General features: G+C 40.7%; 1 protein-coding gene across 1 annotated transcript; it reads right to left on the bottom strand.

The window, feature by feature from the left end:
• Positions 1-1143: 1143 nt before the first annotated feature.
• Positions 1144-20276, bottom strand: LOC134042640 (protein ELYS-like). Its single transcript, XM_062490284.1, has 24 exons — positions 20154-20276; positions 18750-19003; positions 17065-17245; positions 16065-16272; positions 14796-14912; positions 14039-14123; positions 13085-13235; positions 11282-11414; positions 11012-11193; positions 10480-10541; positions 9538-9666; positions 7641-7731; positions 7458-7547; positions 7190-7330; positions 6238-6342; positions 6022-6115; positions 5598-5721; positions 5437-5493; positions 4209-4355; positions 3242-3429; positions 2921-3065; positions 2691-2822; positions 1381-1528; positions 1144-1295 (listed from the first exon to the last, which is right to left on the bottom strand). Exons 1-24 carry the CDS (start codon positions 20272-20274, stop codon positions 1144-1146), a joined length of 3237 nt encoding a protein of 1078 aa, XP_062346268.1. The 5' UTR covers positions 20275-20276.

Here is a 20276-nt window from a genome sequence, read left to right as displayed (position 1 = left end):
ATACAAACAACTGATAAGCAAAACTGCTGCAGAGAATCCTCACTGAATCTGACAGACTGATGTCACTGACACTGCTTAGTTGTCATTCACGTGACTGGATTAAGAGTCTGAAGCATGCAGTTCTTGGTTGTAGAAATGCACATCAAGCTCCACAATGCTATTCTACACTTAAATACTTACATGGTTAAGCCACAACTTGCATCTTTAAGCAGCTACGTATAGATTGAAAAGTCCAGGTTCAACTTACTTTGTTCCATGCAATACAAATAAGTGTATTTCTCAAAGCTGTGGAACAAGGTAACTACTGCAGTTAGCTGAAAAACTAAACTTTCACTCTGTTCCCATTTTACTGCTTTGAAAAGGACTGCGTATACCGTAGCTAAACTCATGCTAAAAATACCTCACAATTTGAATCCAGGGGTTTCATTTTAAAGCTCACAAGCTTTTTTTGTTGCTACTGACTTCTTAAAATACAAACCTTGACCACAAGAGGAGTTTCCAGTAAATTCAACTCTGATGCTCTGGGCAGATTCTTTTGGGAGCTGGAGCGATGTGTATTTGATCTCAGGGGGCTGGATGCCACAAAAGAAGTAGAAGCCCTGCATGGGGACTGCTGGCTCTCATCCTGTGCCACAGAGCAGGAAGGAACAGGACGAACCACCAAATCCAGCAACCTTAAAAAAATTTGAAAATACACAATTGAAACTAGGAACATCAATAAATAAACGAAAAAGAAAAGCATGCTGTGACCATCTCAGATGATGCAGAACAAAAACAGAGGTCAACTCCCCTTGCTGGGGTGATTTATTAGGCCCATGTAGAAGTGACAGGCACTTCTTTTTGTTTGTCAAAAGTCTGTACACCAAGAGCTTAGTGGTAGTCAAAGCTTTAGTTTCAGCTGTCTTAAACTCTGTTAGCATATTTCCCATAATGTAAATAAATGTATTTGCATAACAAAGATCATCATAGCAAAAAATACATTTTTCCAAATATTACTTATGATGAACTGTGTCACTTATGATGAGCTGTAATCACATGTACCTTCCCACCAACACACTAACATAATTCAAACAGATTTCTCTCCTGCTTTTTCGCTCTCCCCTCAATCACATAGAACAAGGCTAAACTTCATGGAAAAGCTGCTTACTTATTATACTCTGAGAAATTGGTTTTCTTGTTTCCTAGCCATGCTTCTTTAAATCTGGAGAGTACTTTATTGATGAAACTTGTTCTTAAATGTACATTTCCTGCATTAGCCTGCCTTGTTGCTGTTGATAATGGCTTTGGCCTTGGGACTGTAAAGCAAGAGGGAAAAGTATCAGCCTTGTATAATTCAAGTGATGGCTGACTGCACATTATATTTCCCTTCTCTAAAATTACCTTCTCTCAAGACTGATGAAGGCAAACGGTATGGCTTGGCTCTCTCCACTGCCAGCTTCCTTTGAACTGTGGGAAGGACCTTGCCATACTGGTCTAATAGAGAGTTTCTGGCAACTGCTCTCTCTCTCAAGCGAGGATCACGATCATTCTGACAAAAGAAATGTGTAAAGCAAGAAGTTAACAAATTCTCAGAAGTTCATTGAACAGAACTATCTCTGCTCTTTCTGTCTAAGGGCTAAATTTGCTCTGCAGACAAAGGAAAACAAATCCACAGCACAGAGCCACAGCAAGCTCCAAGTTCCCCCCAGGAGCACACATCAATTTCACCTGGTAGTTTTGGATAAGTGCAAGGAAAACTGGAATAAAACTAGAACATAAAACTCCTAGTTAAAAGGACTGGCACTTTGCAGAGCATTGTTCTTACATACTTCTTAACACCTGCAATTTTCAAACAGCATATGGAAGAGCAGGCTTTCCCCTAGTTACCATGAAATACAGATGTCCGAGATTACTGAATACACAGGGCAGCTGCAAATCATGTTGGACAAAATGAAGGGAAAATTAAAACCAGTTAAGAAAATCTACCCACACATGCATGACTGGAGCAGAGTTTTCATGTACATAAGGGAATTAAACCTTCCAAGACTACCTTTTGATTTACTGGAAAAATACACTTTCAAAAAACAACACATGCATCAGAGGATCCTTAAGAGAAGTTCTCATAATACAAAACTTAATCTGGCTATTTTGAGAGAAAGGGTAGGATATATGTCATAAAAATGGTAATATGAAACTATGGGAATCAGAGAGTTTCCACTATAATTTGAGAAAATAAAAAGCTCAAAACCACAACTAAACGTCACTACATATATTTTACCTGTTGAGTGTTCTGAGTGCTCTCAGGTAAAAGCAAGACAGAGGATATTAAAAACAACATACTCTTTATTCCAGAGAAAAAAGGTGACACAACGTTGGTGTCCAAACAGTATATAAGAGGTGAATCTGAGGATCTGAATTAAAAGATGGGATGGTAGAAAAGATACCTATTTTTATCCTCAGATGCAAACAAACTTTCAGCAGAGTCAACCACAGTCTGCAACATTTAATTTATAACTTCACACAGCAGGTTGCAGTAGTAAAATTATTTCAGACAGCTTTTTAGTTCAGCTGTCAGCTACAACTTGACATGTAGGAACTTATTCCTAGTCTTTCAAAGAATAGTAAAAAAGCAGGATTTTTCTTGAGGACTATCAAAAGTGATCATTCAAACTGACAGAAACTTCCACACTCAGCAGCATATCTGCCCTTACTGTCAGATTGGTCTTCATGGACTGATTCAGCTGGAGTGCTGGGATGTAGTTGGCACGCTGCAGATGGTGGACTAAGAGGAATTCACAGTTCTGAACACCAGATTTGGTCTGTAAAAACTTCTCCAAACACTCCTGTGAGAAATAACACATTTCAAACATCGATTACGGTTCTGCCTCTTCTTTGGCCAAAGAGACAATTAAGATTATTTTTGTTTCTTCTCCAAACTCACTTTTTCCGTGTCTGTGAAAGGCAGCTTCAGCAAATCCTCCATGAGCCCCATCTCCTGACAGATTTCATACATGTGCTTTAGCAGCTCTTCTATGTTCAACTTGGTGGTGTGTTGCTGCAACAGACCCCAAGCCTCCACCATGCACCTGCAGTTAAGGTTTTGGACATGGAAAGGAATGGCAACACTGGATGGGCCAAAAAGACGCCCCACACTGATGGCATTCACTCAAAGATCAAAGGAAATGGAGGGCAGCCCCATCTGTACCATCAGTTCTCCAATTTCCCAATATCCGAATGCCAAAAGAGCAGGAGATTTCCTTACCTGTTGGACAGCAGCACGGTGAGGAACAGCCGCACTTCGCTGCTGCTGGACATCGACGGCTTCATCATCTGCATGTACCTGAGGGCTCTCCTGTGCTCTCCCTGGCACATGAGGGACTGAATTATCCTCATGTGCTGCCATGACACAGTCTTGATTGTAGCCGGATGGAAGAGCAGGGTCAGGGCATTCTGGGCAAGTTGAGAGCACCTTCATTACCACAGATACACACAGCCAGGCAACACACACAGCCCAAACTTCCTGCAGCAAGGCTGCATGTGGGTTAGACAAACTTAGGTGTCTGACCAAGTCAATCCTTGATCCAGGACATACCAGTAAAAATTATTCCTTATTTGCAGGAAAAAAAACAACCAAATCAGCCAGACAGAACAAAGTGAATGCTTTAAGAGGAACAATTCAGATTTTTTTTTAAGTTCATAAAACACTGTCTTAAGACATTGCTTTTTATAAATAAATGACTAGGTGACTTACACTATAAAAAACAAATGGTTGTATTAACACAGTGACAAGAACAATACTCAGTATCAGGAAGAATACCCGTAAAGTTGAAAAGTCACTTCTGCAGTCTTTTGTCTCAAACCTTCCTGCTACCATCACTGTTCCCATGCCCCAAGTACCCAAAGCACTCTTTTAGATAAAACACTGCCCAACCAGTCTGCTGAAAACCAAACCACAGCCAGCTTTGAAAAAAATCACATACGAAGCAATATTAAAGTTGATTACACCTTTGCCTCAATCAGTTTCCTGTCAAAGTAGTTAAAGCAAAATTTCAAATCCTAACTTCTTGCTGAAAATGTCAGAGCAGTGCTACAAAAAAGCTGCTAATGATCCAATAGCTCCTAATACCCAAGTAACAATTTTTAAAAATGAGTTTTTTACCAATTTTTAAAAATTATTAATTACAGCTATGTAGTGCAATGCTTGTCTAACTCAACTGTTTCACACTTACTTCATAATCATTGTGATCAAGAAGCCAAAACCCTTGAACCAGCTTAACAAGACCCCAAGGGATAGCAAAGGCAGTTGGAAAGGAGTCGATTGAACTTCCTGTTTTATTTGGGAAGGAATGCATGATATCCAGCAGCAAGTAAATTGTCTGAGAGTATCGAATTAAGGTGAATAAATTGCTAAGAACAAAAATTTATCACATTATATTTAGCAAATAATGAAACAAGAATATTCAAATGGGAGAAAGCAAAACACCCCAATGTATTGATCCTGCCATTTTAAGATATTACAACTTCTTGCGTCAATAATCAGGTCCTAACCACAAAGCAACATTCTGAAAAAACTTCCAGAAAGAAATACTTGTTGATTTCTGTAGAAGAAATCAAAAAAGGCAGATATTGGATATTTATATCCTGCTGTTATAAACTCAGGCTTCTGCTTCCATCAGTGAAGCTACCAGCTGCACATTCAACACACTTGAACATGCACTGCTTAATTTTTAAAAAAGAAAAGAAAACAAAAAACCCCAAAAAAACCTAAACAACAAATTTCTACAGCTGTTTTGTTTTCCCCATTTCCTGACTTCACCAAACAACACAAATTATGGTGCCGTTGCAATGCAACTTAGCAATAGCCGACTGAAACTGTGTTTAGAAATGCATGTGGATCCCTCACTCCAAGTGTCATCTTCCCTTTCTGACATCCCATGCTAGGGATCTGTCTGAATAAGGCAGTTTGGGACTATGGCCATTTTTAACCCCTTTGCTCTCCAGGCTCCCTTCTCGGTTTAGCCAACAAACAACAAAGGTAATTCTCCATGTTCCAGCATCTTAAAAATTCTACCAAATGACTGTTATCAACCCCCTCTTCATTATTCTGTGTTCTTGCACTTCTAAAACACACACCAAAAAAACCCCAAACAGTATTATCTGGGCTAGGAAACAAATTATTTTGGCAAAAAATCAGCTGCTGGATAAACAGTGTTACAAAACCTTTCGTTCTAAAGCAGCATATTTTAGGTACTGTTCTAACACATACTCCTTTGCTACAGAAAGGAGTATTTTAAAAAATTCAAACTATTATATTTTGAGAAAAACTAAGCAAGATTTCTATCTTAAATATTTTAGGGAACCTATTTTCTTGTATCACAAAAGACTTTGCAATAAACAGGCGTAACAACATGTATGTGCACACACTGAAGGGGTAAGAACAAAACCTGGAAAGGATACAATTGCATGTTTGTCACTTTCTTCAGTGCTTTCTAGCAAATAGAGATCCAGCAGTGCCTGAAATAAAAGATGAAAAGGTTTTTAATGCTCCTGTCTCTCAGAACCATTGCCTTTAGGGGACTGCTGCTGCTCCTGGGGTTTTCACTGAACACAACACTCACATGTAAACTAACAGGTGGGTATTTCCCAGTGCCACCTTCATCTCTCCGCCACAACTTCTCCACTTGCTCTCCCAGCTGGGAAACCATTCCATCAATCATCAAGCAGTCAGAATTCCATTTTCCTCTGCAACAAAAGGGAGCAAGGGCTTGGACAGAGTAAAACACTCATTCCAGCCTCTCAGTGGCACAGATTTCTGAGTCAGAGGAAAGATGGTCCTTAGGTCATAATCAACTCATTAATTAAAGAGTCTACAGCACAAGTCCAAGAGAAGAGTTGCAATGACCTTTTGGGTTCCAGGTTTGCTTTCTTGCTCTGTTACAAGTAATGCGGAGGAAGTGCAGACAAAGGGTTTTAACTGCAAAAACAACCACTCTCACACAGTCCAACAGTGGCAGCTTTCTGGAGATTTCCTCTGAGTCTCACCTTGATAAACGCTCGAGTTTCTGTCGGTGACCTGTGTAGTAGCTCTGAATCAGAGGGTAATTGTAGAAAGGTCTAGACAAATGCATGTGATCATCTAGAGGTGAAAAAGTAAAAGCAAGTTAAAGAAGTAAGGCCAAGCTTTTCAACTAAAGCTTCCGACTAGACAGACAGGAGTCACACAGCCACAAGTGTTTTGGTACTACAAGTTCTGCTCACCTAAACCCTCAGGAAGGAGGCTGGATCGACAGAACCAGATCACCACTTGTGCATACAAAGAAATGAGGCTGGTTACCACCTGCTTATTTGTCAAGTCTGTAAAACCTGAAAAAAAGGCAAAACATGAATTTAGTATTGCAATTCCTTTCATTTTACAAAACTCCCTTTGCAGAACTATCAGAAAGTATAAACAAACAAATTATAAACCTGTCTTTGTAGTTTGTCCATCTAGATCTCTTATGAATTTTAAGGAGAAAAAATTGCCCCCCCACCAAAAAAAAAAGCCAAAACCAAACCAAACCAAATCAAACAAGCAAACAAACAAAAAAACCCAAAAAACAACAACAACAACAACAAAAAAACAACAAAAAAAAAAACAAGCACTACAAAGAAACAGAATTACTAAAGATTAAAACTGGAAAAATAAAACCTTAAATTTTAGATATACTCAGGATTCTTATTTTCCAAGTAGCAGCAAACTACATTTTTACTTCAGTGAGTCTTGTTTTGCCCTCAATATGCCAACAAAATTTTTTTAAATCAACAGCTAAAAAACTGAAGAAACTTGCTTTACACATTATGGCTTACTTTATATTTCCCAGCCTTTTGCACACAACTATCAATTGCTTGCTAAAAATTAGGAACACTTCTCAGCATTACCACACTCACTCACTTGCTGCAATTGCCACCCAGGTGCTTACTCAGCTCACTGCTCAAGCAGTGTAGCCTCCCCCACCCAGCCCCATCAACTCCACAACAAGCTGCTCCCCTGAACTCAAGAGGGTCTTCCATCTAAGTCCCAACTGCTCAGATTTCAGCTTCTCCTCCCAGCTCAATCCGACTCTCTCCCAGCCATTCAAAACAACAACAGCTCCTGTCTCCACAGTTACAACCCAAACATCCTTCCAAACCTTAGCCAGCAGACCAAAGACCTAGCAGTGCTTTCACCAACCTCTCTCAGTAAGCTCTCGGGCTTCTGTTAGAAAACAGTTCAGGACTGTGCTGAGGTTGCTCAGAAGCAGCTGGCAGTGCTGAAGGGACTGTAAGGTCTGTGGGTCAATGAAGTTGCAGGAGCCATCAAACAGTGGAACACCTGCTCAAGGAGAAATATTCAATCATCAGTCAGCTGAGCAACTGCAGACTTCCAAAGGACACTTAGACAACCACAGAAGAAGTAAAGAACCATTTAAAGATTCAGTAACAACTACACCAGTACTCACATATTTGGTCCAGTTCATCTTTTGTACAGATCACTTTGTTCCACGTCCACTCAAGCACAAACCGTAAATTTACAGCAGAACTTGGCTGCTCTTTAAAAAGAGAAAGAAAAAAAAAAACAAAACATGAAGCCACAATTTCTAACCAAAACGGACACAACATAAAAACTATGCAGGCACCATTACCTTCAGAAGTCCAGTGTTTAATGCATCCCGTCAGAAGTTCTAAAGAACCTGTCTGCACAGCAGCTGACAACACTGCTTCTAACTGCTCCTCCTGAACAGAACAGACAAAAGCAAATCACCACCTCACATACTCTTGATACCTGGGCCTCAGCAGAAGTGGTTGCATACTCATTCAGGCATTACAACGTCCACTGGTGCAAATGCAACTAATTCCATCTTCTTGATTCTTTCTTAATTCTAGCCACAGGCTGGACTGCTTGCTGGTTTGAGGGACACAGGAAAGTTTTCCACTTGACATTTCAACTTCACACAGGCTACTTCTAATGCCTATTTCTGTGCCTCGGGGTTCCAGTCTTCATTTACTGAGTCCCAACTCACTGTTTTCAGTAACATCCTCTGCTAATACCCATTATGCACTTTGGGCATGCCCCTTTGCCATCAGCAACACGTGAAGGGGACACAGCAAACACGACTGTGTTTGCATGGGAACAGTGAAGCTGAGGCCAAGCAGCTCCCGAGACTGGCAAGGCATGAAGTAGCTGTGACAGCCAAAACATTCAGTTACAATCCGTTAAAGTACCATAAAGAAGTGAAACATTTCAGTTCTAACGGGCTGAAATTTCAGCCTGCTCAAATACCGTATTCTAAAGCCACGGCAATCCTTGAGAAGGATTAACACACAGGCATGCACACACATGGGAAATAATATAGTAGCTTATTCCAGATGGCCTTCAGACATTTCTTTCAGGTGAAATGATCCTGCATAAAATGTCTTTTTTTCTTCACTCTACTTTTTTATTTTACAAACAAATTTATGAAGTTTGCATTCTATGCAAAATCCTGACATTTGAGAGCAATTTCTACATATTAGAAGACATGTAGGGTATTTCCATTATTTTCAGAAAATGCATTTCAGACAAGGAAACATGCCAAATACTACTTAGGGTACCAAACGAAGTTCCAAGATACTCGACCCTAATTGTGAAATTTTTCTTTCTAGTATTCAATAGCAATCCCTGCTTAATGCAGTGTCTGAACGATATAGTCACGATCCAGCAAAGGTCATAATAAAATTTCTTGCTTTCCCAAGTTACTTCCCAACAAGAACTGACATCAGAAAATCTAATCAGAATCTAAGAGCCTACATCAGGCTTGCAAAATAAGCATTCCGTGGGCTGGGTCTGCTTGCCAAATTTGTTTTAGCTACCACACTATGCAGAAGTGTTATTCTTCCTGACACATTGCCACAGTCCGGTGAAGAATCCCACAGACAGGAAGATGAAGGCAGGGGGAAGACTGCTCTCCCCTTCCTGGTACTTGCTGCACCACTCCATGATCACCATCCAGCCCTTCAGCTTTGACCCTGCCTGGACAAAGATGGGCTGCTCATCACAAACACTCCTCCTTTCATGGAACTCTTCAGATGAGAGACAAAGTTTGCTGCACCGAAAATGGAAAATGCATGAGAGGGCTGTGAAGCCACTGTGGTGACAGACAGAATGCAGCAGTGTTGAGAGATACAGGTGATGCAGGTTTTGCAGCAAGAGGGCAGTCTAACAGGAGGAAATCTAGCTACCACAGCTCAAGGCAAAGGCTACAGAGTAAAGATCAGTTTTGAGAGGGTGCAGAAAACCCTACTGATGAAGGGAAAATGAGAGGAAGTGGCAATGAAATTGTCAGGCAGAGTGGACAACTGTAACTGGTTAGCACATCCTTGCAAGCAAATAATGTCTAGTGCAGCAAGCTGGTGTTTGAAATAGTGCACATCTGAGAGAGAAACCTTCACCCTGCCACCTACTGCACTGCAGCTAGCAATCAAAAAACATGGTCTTGTAGCCTCTACAGCCTTCAGACAAGATGGATGAATTTCCCCCAGGATTCCCTAACATACGCTCACCTGACTCAGACTGGATGGCTGGACATCAACCAGTCTTGGAGACAGCAAGCCAGCTACAAGACACCGAGTGTAGCTGTCACGAATGGCTTCACTGATTAAAGGACCAGATTTCTTCAAAAACTTCAGGGTCTGAAACATCCATCAAAAGACACGGGTTAACACGGCATTCAATCACTAAGGTTCTGGATCACTCAGACTGTCAGAAAGCTGCATTAGTAGCAGCAGGCTTCAGGTTAGCAATTTGGGTATGCACTGCTATGTAGAGTCCTAAAGACATCAGCACACTAAGAGTTCCAGTTTCTGAAAAACTATCCTATAGAAGAAAAAATCCTTGCCATGCTGAAGGAAAGACAGTATTTTCCAGCCTCTCTGTCAATACACAGGCCTTGCTTTTCCCCAGACACTGACACAAATTATATCCTGTCGAAGTTAAAACTAATACAACTACAAACCACTCTTTGAAAGACTTCATGCTCGTTTCTGCAAAAGATGATTTATATGGGTATATTTAGTGAGCTGTAACTTAATTTGAAAGGATTTGTCACAAGCTGTGCCATGGCTCAGAAGTTATAACTTGGCCAAGGTTGAGAGAAGAAACATGCATTTCTTCTTGAGCAGTTCAAACTCTTTGCCCTTTCTCCAGGCTGTCCTCCTTTCTCAAGTTCATCAGGGGCCAAAACCCTAACTCCACACCATACAAAGAACTAAACACTTTCCCCAACTTCCACCACACTCTTTCCTCCTACAACAGCATTCCTTTCCAGCCATTCAGTCCCTGCGCATGCCTCCCTAAAACAGCACCATTTGCATGGAACTGACACGAGATCACTGCAGTTATGCATGTGGATGAGCATTAAGTAGTCTCTGACACTCAAAGCACTGCAAGGGAAAAGTTAGCAAAGGTTCATCTCTTGACAGTCTCAACACAGTAAGAGAAGTCACCTCCTTCTGGAAGCCGGTGCAAGTCATGTGAACAACTCCTGAGCTGAGCAAGCACGTCACATCTGCAGAAACAAGAACGTTTGACAGACCTTGTTAAGCTTATCACCAGTTTATGCTTTTAAAATTGTGCTGTCTGCAAAGACAAACCTCCAGCACCCCTTTCCTTCATCACAACGCTTACAAACTTTCCATAAAAAGTAGTTACTCTCTGTCTGCAGAAACTTCATCTGGAGAGGTACCCAGGTGCTGTACCCAGGGCCTCACCACAAAGGCATTTCATTTTATGATCACCACCCCTTCCCAGGCTATCTTACAGAAGCCCCCAAACCCAAAACTCACCAGCCTGTCAGATATGCATCACAAGAGGAAGTACCTGGTTAGGACAAGGTCACCAGGTTTCAGAAGGTTTGTGGGGCTTTTTTTCTTCTGGCTTTTGTGCCACAAACAACGAACAAGAAAGAGAACCACTAAGTGGCATTTGACCTCCACTGAAGCTTGTCACAATTCAAATGAAAAGCAGTGAAATACCTACCAAAATTATAGGTGCTTGGATTAAAAAACTGCTCAGGTGGTGGATAAGAAGGAGGCACCCCCCGACTTAGACTACGCTCGTGTACCAGAATATCCAAAATGAGGTTTGGAGAAGTCATGCTTATTACAGGATCCAGTGACCACAGTGCAAAATAGGGGCAATCATGAAGCACTTCTTCTGGCCTTAAAGAAAACAAGTGCATAAGATCAACAGCAATTTCCAAATTAACCCTTTGTAGGGAATTTTGAAACCATTTAATTTAAAACCTACCTCAGTGAGTCTGGCATTTGAGCATGATACCAGCGATTGATGTCAAACACGCCCAAGTAAACAGATGGTTTTTCTTGACCATAGGTATTCACTTGCCAACTGAAGATTGATACACTGGTGTCAGGAGAGATTACTGTCAAAGACAAGACATTGTTTCTTACTGTAGAAAATACAAGATATTTGTTGTCATTTCACTCATGAACCACAACACTTTATTTGGAATGATAAAAACATGTATGAAATAGCAATCTTCTCTGCAACAGGCTTCAGTCATACTGCCCATTTTTCTTATCCAAATTACTTTTATTTTAAACAAATCAAATACACAGTTATTAATTAAGTTTTGCATGTTATTAATGAAGTTCACTGGATGAATAATTTGGGGCAAAGATATACTAGGAACACATAGATTGCTCTTTTTAGAAAGCATACTTGTATTTATCTTATACAGATGTATCACTCATCTAGCATGATTTGATTTCCATATGTAACTAAAGAGGATGTTTAAAGAATCAAAGTAAAATAATAAAATTACCAGACTAAATAAATAATACAGTACTTAAAAGCAGGACATAGGAATAAAGATTTTAACATAAAACATTCCCAATGTTCTATTCCAGTTTTCTCAGTAAGTGGAATGTTTTGCGGTCTCTGGGGAGAATGCATTGTCTAGGTGTAAAACAAAGTGTGAATATAATTTACTGTAATAGAGCAAGAAACAAAATAACATGGTATGTTTTGCAAAATGCTTCTCTGTTCCCTCTTCAGTTCATCAACAGGGATTCTCAAACACTTTACTATGCCTCATTGTGAACTTCTGTGCCATTTCAATTTTTGTCAGCTGCTGAAACTGCCTTAGAGTATAACAATGACCTTCACAACTCAGAAGACAATTTCACTGCTAACCTGAACACACATCCAGCAGAAGCTCATGTATGCCAAGAACTTAACTTGAACAGGTTCCGAATAAAATCTCATTAGAAACCATCAAAAAACTTACAGGTATTTCGTCACACCTCATCCTTGATAATAAGGAGACAGAAAAGGTTTTTCTTGTTATTTTTGGGGTTTGGCTTTTTTTAATGTGGTGGGGTGGCTCATATTCAGCCAACTGTCATGTAGGACACCTTGGTACTTTTCCTCTAGGGACGTTTCCAGCCACTTTTCCCCAAGTCTGTAGCATGCAAGAGGTGTTTGAACCTCCTACAACTGGCCTTGGTCCATCAATCCAGCCTGTGCAGATCCCTCCACAGAGCCTTCCTACCCTCCAGCAGATCAATACTCTTGTCCAAGATGGTGTTGTCCCAAACTCACTGAGGGTGCACTTGATCCCCTCATTCAGATCATTGATGAAGATATTTCACAGGCCCCAGTTCTGAGCCCTGGGGAACTAGATTCACTGGATGTACACTGGATGCAGCCAGAGGTTTGAGCAGAATAAAAATAAATTCAGGTAACATTCCTAAACAATAGAAATTACTATTCCTAAGCAATAGTAACACTGTTCAATTAAGACAACTGGCAGAACAAACTGACTGACCAGCATTATACAGGTGACCCTATACACTGCTTTAGCATCCCAGGAAATATAAAATAAAATCTACTTTTTCCCGTAAAGAATGATGTTCAGAGGGATAAGAAGTCTCATGTAGCTTAAACACACAGGGGTTTTTTTAATAAGCCAAACAAGGCCAGCTAGATTAATATTTAAAACCTTAAGTCTGTGGATATAGAACAATATTCATTGCTTAGATTTCCAAATCATGTCGTTTAGAATAACCAAGCAGGGACATCAGAACAAACCTTCATTAACATTATCTTCTCTGTCAGCATGGTTGCGAAATTTTTCTATGGTCTGAAAGCTGAGGAATTTAGTATTGCTGGTCTGCCCTCTCCAGGGAAAGATTCCACCAGAGAGATCTAAACTGAAGAGTTTGACACAGTATGTAAAACCCTGGGGGAAGAAAATGAAGAAGAGAGGAAAGACAATTTTGAAATAACAACATACATTATACCTAAATATGAATTAATGCAAATATCTGATATAATATGCCTATTTTACTGTATGTTTCCCATCAATAGGAACTATATCTGACATGCAAGAAAATTAAGTGTCAAGTCATAATGAGCAAGTTTGGCTCCAAAGGCTTTTGCATACTTTCAAAATTTAGCATTTTCCTAACATTAGTCTAGATCTAATCATGTTTTGCAGAGAGTTCCTTGCATCATCAAGGCATCTTCACAAACCTGAATTGGTATTTACAAAGAGACATCTGAAATAATGCAACACATCTTCACACAAAGCCTTTGCTTCATGTTTTGATTACAGAGCCTGACATTACAGCAGCTAAAGGTCTGTCACGAGATGTTATTGATAGGAACATCAGTAGAGTGAATACTCATCTCTTTAGTAACAATGAGAACTTCCTGGAGATTTAAAACCTTCTTTCAAACCACATGAGCTCTCATCAGGGAAATATTACTCAGTTCCTTAGGGAGAGAACATGGAATGAACATGGACAATGCATTTAAGATCCCAAATTACTACAGAGTAAGCAAACTTGCTTTGAGATATACAGAAATAGATATACAGAAAGGATGGATCCACAAGATAAAGCATGATAATTCCATTAACTCATCAGACATTCATTTCAATGACTAGAAATTTCAGCTTTCATTCATATAAAAAGACACAATTTAACTGATAATCAAGGGAAAGTTTATCTTTTCATCTTCTCTCACACAGGCCTGTCTTACCTCGTATATGACTTGTCCTGATGCCAGACATTTCTTGTCACCAAATGCTAACTGCAACAGATGTAAATACACAGCACTCCCTTTGCTGAAAAAGGTATAAATGAGGAAATTTGATTACAATGCTGCTTTACAATTCTCATTATCTTTTTGGTAGATCTAGGCTGAAACTTACTTAAAAGTTTGCTCTTCCTGAAAAGAATAACACTGCTTCCCAAAACATGACAATTGGTCACACTTAGCCAGTAAAACATAAAGGAGGAAATTTCGACACAAACTGCCTCAGGGGCAAATGCTAACTGTACCATTGGAAAGCTTTAATATGCAGTATGGACCTAGAATTGTTGGAAATAGTTTTTCACAGTAAAGCATTCTCCGTGAAAACTGCTTTGAAGTCAAGCTCAAGAAGACTGCCACTCCATGAAAGCTGGGCTGACTAAATAGCTTGAAGATGCTGAGAGAAAGAGAGGTATGTTTGTCCCCTTCCCACCTAAGTTCCAGTCCCTCTCTTGCATGCAGCACAGCCTTCCACACTCTGACTTATTCCTTATCCCAGCTGGAAACCATTGATTTGTTTGGTGAACACTGTTCCTTTTCTGCCAGAGAAGCTGAACTGGCACACAAGGACTCCAAAGACTTCTGAAGCTCTCATGAAGCAACCAACAATACTGTCATTGTCATCTTATAGGGAGAGCTCTATGTGAACAAATATTAAAAGAAATATAAGCAAAATAAGTGGCTTATGATAATTGTTATTCACCTTTGTTGTGTAGACTGAACAGCCCATAAGTAGCAACAATTCTGAAGATCATTCTCAGGTTCTTGAAAAGTAAGAGCACAGACAGGAATCCTTCCTCCTCCAAGCTGAGTGTAGTGCCTACAAGTTTGGGAAAAAAAATAGAAAAAACAAATAATGGAGTAAAACAAGTGACTACCTTTTATGCAGCAGTCAAGGCAAGGAGATTTCTGTCCATCAAAGCAATAACCTCCTCTGCCTGAGGAGAAGGAAAAGAAATTATTTGTTCAGCTGCTGGGGAAAACAAAGTCCCTATTGCTGAAGCCTATTTCAATATTGTACTTAAAATGCAGTGAAATCTGAACATATTTAAAACAACACCAAACACAAAGAGCTTCTCATTTCTTTACTTGGACATTGTAACAAATTTTAATTTCAGACTTCTGAACCTTAGTTGTACCTTCACAATCTTTTCCTGCACCTAGCTATGCCTCCACTATCTATTTATGTATCAGTAATTTTTGGTGAGTAACTGCAGATTGGTAAAGTAAACACCTATCTGAATTTTGCGAAGTATTTAAAGTGAGATTGCTCGTCAGAAGATTTTAAATAATTTCTTTATTTTTCTATTGTTTATAAATTTACATGCTTCTTATTCTCATCTCCAAACCTTCCAAAGAAAATTGGGTTCATGTACATCTATGCGTTGGAAGAGATCAACCCCTACTTGCATCAAGGCTGAAATGTAGGAAAGAATATGCTTTCAGGAACAGATCAGCTATTGAATTATCATGTCTCACTAGTTTCATCCTGGTCCCTTAAAAAAAATATAATCACCAAAATCATATTCTTCATACACAGAAGCATTTCAGTGCATGTCCTGTTGTCATAAAATCTGTCTCAAGGAAAAACACACATTACCTTGTTTCACTGAATATGACTGGACAGAACAAACGGACTTCTAAAAATCAGATCTCTCACATCCCTACTGTCTGACATGACCCAGTACTTTCCACAAGACCTCTATCCACGGGCATGGTAAGAAATGAAATGCAGTCCACTGGAGAGGAGCTGCACTTAATCCATGTATGAGTTAACATTTATTTCAGAAGAGGATTTCTGAACACTCCATATATATATATATATATATATATATATACACATATATATATATATATATATACTCAACATCCTGCTCATAGAAAAAGGACTCTTGAAATAAAGATATTTCCTAAAGCAGAAAACTGAGACCCATGCACCTTGAACTGTTACCAAGTGGAAGTGACTACTTACGCCTTCTTCAAAGTTTTCATATTACCCAGTGACAAGTAGCCATCAGAAAAACCCACAACGAGCTGGTTGCTTCTGCTTATGTAGCACAGGGTTGATACTGCTGTTCCTGAAGGACTTCGTAATTGAAAACAGAGATGCCTCCCTTCTCTGGTCACAGCTTCTCTTCTTTGTGGAACTTCAGCAGGAATTCTAGTGACGACTTCTAAATCTACACACAAAAAAGCAGGCAAGAAATTAATGTATTATGCCACTTCAGTTCCATTTTAAACTGATGTGATTACACAACGTGTATAACCTAATTCTACTGTGCCAGGCAAAACACCCATTTCTGCAACACCTTTTTTGCTATTTCTGTTTCTGCACCCATTCAGAGAGCAAAAGGACTCTCCAGTGGGACACCCATTCTCACTCCTATTTCAAAACTGGGTACAAATGTAACCATTGTAGTCCAATCTCTGTATTAGGCCTCATGATGAAGCTACTTGAAGGGACATGAGCTCCCGAAGCCACTCTTACAAACACCCACAACAGTGTGTACAACCTGAAAACACAAATTGCAATATTCATTCGCCCAAACACAGGATTGTTGATAAGCCAGATTTATTTTAAAACACAAGCCTAAAGCTTGCCCCAAGTCCTTAATGGAAACGGGAGATCACTCCCAAGGATTATGGCACCTCTGACACAACCTCCTATCCCGCAGCTGCACTGACCCAAATGGAAAAATTCCTACATCCCACTGGTAGGAATCACAGGGAAAAAGGGATGTGAGCAGTTTAAGAAGCCTTCTGAACATCAGGAGGAGTACTCGGCCACTCCCAGTTTTTTGATCAGCTCAGGACCATACAGTGTCAAACTGCCATCTGCAATCAGCAGTCAGCAATGTCAGAAATGTCAGTGGTCCATCAGCACGCTGGGGTCTTCACTGGGCTACAGGCTGGGTTTTGGAAAGAAACACATTTCCGTACTTCTAAATTCAAGTTTTAAAACTGCAGCTTACCTGATGCTTCTACTTCATTCTGACTGCAAGATAAATCATCCAAACAAAGGTCAACCAGAAGGACGTGGCCAACATCTGTGGCCACTGCTGTCACTCCAAAGAGCCATCGCAGACTCTGATGCAGGTGCCGGGTGCTCACGCTGGCTCCGCCGTCATTGCTGATGGGTTCGATGGCAGTCACCTGCAGGGAGCAGCAGGTTAATACCAGAGCTCTTGGACAGGCCCAAGAGCAGCTCTCAGATGGGAAGCCAGCATTAGCACGTCACAAATGCAAAAGGAAATACAGGATAAGATTTCCATGGAATGAAACATTCCTAGAAAGGGCTTGAGGGAGATGCTGGCTTACTAAAATCTACCCTGGTCCTCGCTTTGACTGACAGTATCCAACACAAATTTTCAATGCACACCGGCACTGTTACACATGGTAAGGAAAACTACAAAAGGCAGGCTAATCCAACAGCAAGAGACCAAACAAGACCTTGCTCAGCCTGAGGCAGGAGCTCTCCCTGCTCCCTGACAAGCCAAGCCCTCCCCACAACCTCAGGCCCAGGTGAAGACAAACCCTCCAGCACCCACAGCACACCCAGGACAATACTGACTGCTCTAGCAGAGACACAAGCACACCAAGGCTCCTGCACTAAAGCTGCATAGCACAAGAACAGGACCTATTATCTTCTGGCCTCTTACAAATGCAGCACCATGAAAACAGACAGCTTTACATCGACAACAAAGGCTTGTCTGAAAACACAGCAAAGGACTGAGCGTCACAAGGTGGTCCATCCTTCAATGTAGGCTGCTTACCCCCAGAACTGGGGGGAAATATCCAAACTCATAGGCCCCCTCTATCAAGCACTTCCTCTTCTGTATCAAGCACTCGCCTATGACTGCACTGCCTGGCCCCTGCCACACAATTCACCTTTTACCTTGGTCACAAGAATTCCAACCTTACAAGTATCTACAGTTATTTAGGAAACTGAGCTCTCTTTCAGAATTCCTATTACTCAAATTTATTTTTTAATCTTCTCTGCTGCTCAGAGGACTAACAGAAGTATTTTGGTTACTCAGATTCTTGTGTTCCAAGTGTTGGTGACTGTGATGAGGAAACACAGAACACATCTTGCTGTGCAATTAGCCAAGGCTCAAGGGTGGCTGCTTCTAACCTTTTTCTTTTAAGAGATTTTTCTCATTGTACAACTGGCTCCAAATGAGTCTTTACTAGCTTTACATGGAGTCTTCCAAAAGTGTTCCATGTAGAAGCTCCTGAAACGACATATTTATCCACTATGCTATGTACAGCTATTTCCTATTCTCCTAGACTACTGACAACTAATTCTGAGGAAGAACAAAAAAACCTTTTCTCAGCTCACTGAATCTGAATGCTACCCTTCTGCTTCATACAAACCAGTAGAATTTGGGATAATACCATGTGACAGTCCTGAAACATACAATCACTATAAATCCACATGGAAAATAATACCAGAAACATGGTGCTCCTTAAGGCCTTAAATAAAAAAATGACAAAAATGCAGACAGCGATGTTGAGAAAAAGTCTCTCTTGGCTGACAATATGTTAATACAACACAGAAAACATTCAAACTTCAAAGAGACATTCCAAAGCTTTTCTTGAAGCAGGAATATGCAACATAGACACCACAAAATATTAATTTTCCCCAAAAGATACATACCCTCACTGAAAGAGCAATTGCTTTAACCACTCTTGAGATCCCAAGGTTGTACAGACAGAGAACACTCCCCTCTGCTTCCTCCAACCCAACCAGGAGCCCAGTCCTCTTCTGCCAAGAGAACTCCTTCACCACACGAACAGTGGGAGGCTGCTCGTTCACTCCGCTGAAGCGATACGCAGAGAGCCGCTCTCCTGTCACCGAGTTCACCACCTCCAGCTGGGGGCCACACGCCAGCCACGCCAGGCCACTTCTGCCTGCAAGGGGAAAGAAACAGCACTGAACAAGTCCCCAGCACAAGAACTGAAACAGCAGCAACTGGCACCGGGCCTTTCCCTCCAATGCACCAAAGGGACGCAGGAAGGCCAACCTACCCACATCTGGACCGTTAGTTTAAATCACCCACTGCCATCCTCAACCAATACCTCTTCAAATTAATAACCCCGTTCTTTTGCGTTTCTACTTGTCATTCCTGCACTCAAGAATGCTGACTGCTTGTTTGGGATAAAGATTTCAGTAGACTGAGCTCTAATCTGCACACCAGACTTGGCTTGCTTTGGCTGGAAAACTCCTGAATACGAGCAGGAATACAAGTCTCAGAGCATGCTTCAAACACAGCCCATCGAAACCTAATCATTTCAGGCTAAGAATTTTGCTTGACACGTGACTACTCTCGGCAGAGATTTGGACAGGAAATTATCTTAAAATGGGCACTGCATGCATAAATTTCAGCTTTTACACCTGTGGATCCCAGAAAGAATTTAACAAGTGTTCTTTCACTGAACAATTTAACACTTGTTCCTTTACCGAGGAACTTGGAGCTCAAAGGAAGGATTAGCTCCATCACTGCACTTACTGTCAGGTAGATAAGATTCTACCTGGTCTTAACAGAAGCCCACACATCAAGACAGGCACCCAGCTCTACCTTCAGATCACCTAGAAAGTCAGCAACTCTCCCTGGGTCCTCATCTGCATCCTGGTAAATACCTTAGAAATATGTGGGCAGTGCTTAACAGAGCTGTCCTCCTTCCATTTCTTATTTAGACTAGAGAAGAAAAAGGAGCAGCTTGTGTCTCTGTAACTATTTCTGTATGGGATCTTATAATGGACATAGAGCTTGAGCTGGTACAAAGAAATACATCCCAAAACAACGCTATTTCTTCCTTGAAAGCTGCATTCTAGTTCATTCAAAACTGAAGGGAGCACGGTCAGCTATATTATTTAAATGGCCCAGGACTGGAGCAGGCTGTTGCACTGTCAATGCTTACAAATTCTGACTGTCAAAATACCCTGTTAGCACATCAGAATCTGACGTATTTATTGAACAGAACCAACCTGATGCTATGACCCTGTGCTTCAGGCAGTAACAACTTTATACCAAATCCAAATTTAAAGGAAAATGCTCACCTCCAGAAAACTTCCCACACAACACAGAGTCTAGGGTGATCTCATCTTCCCCAAGTGCCTCAACAGTCACCTCTGGAAACTGCAGCAGACTGCTCGTTACCTGAGCCGTTAGGTCTCGCATTC

Source organism: Cinclus cinclus, chromosome 3 (genome assembly GCF_963662255.1).
Source record: "Cinclus cinclus chromosome 3, bCinCin1.1, whole genome shotgun sequence".
In the NCBI taxonomy this organism is placed as follows: Eukaryota; Metazoa; Chordata; class Aves; order Passeriformes; family Cinclidae; genus Cinclus; species Cinclus cinclus.
The sequence above is the reverse complement of the archived record's forward strand: the minus strand, read 5'-3'. Positions and strand labels throughout refer to the sequence as shown.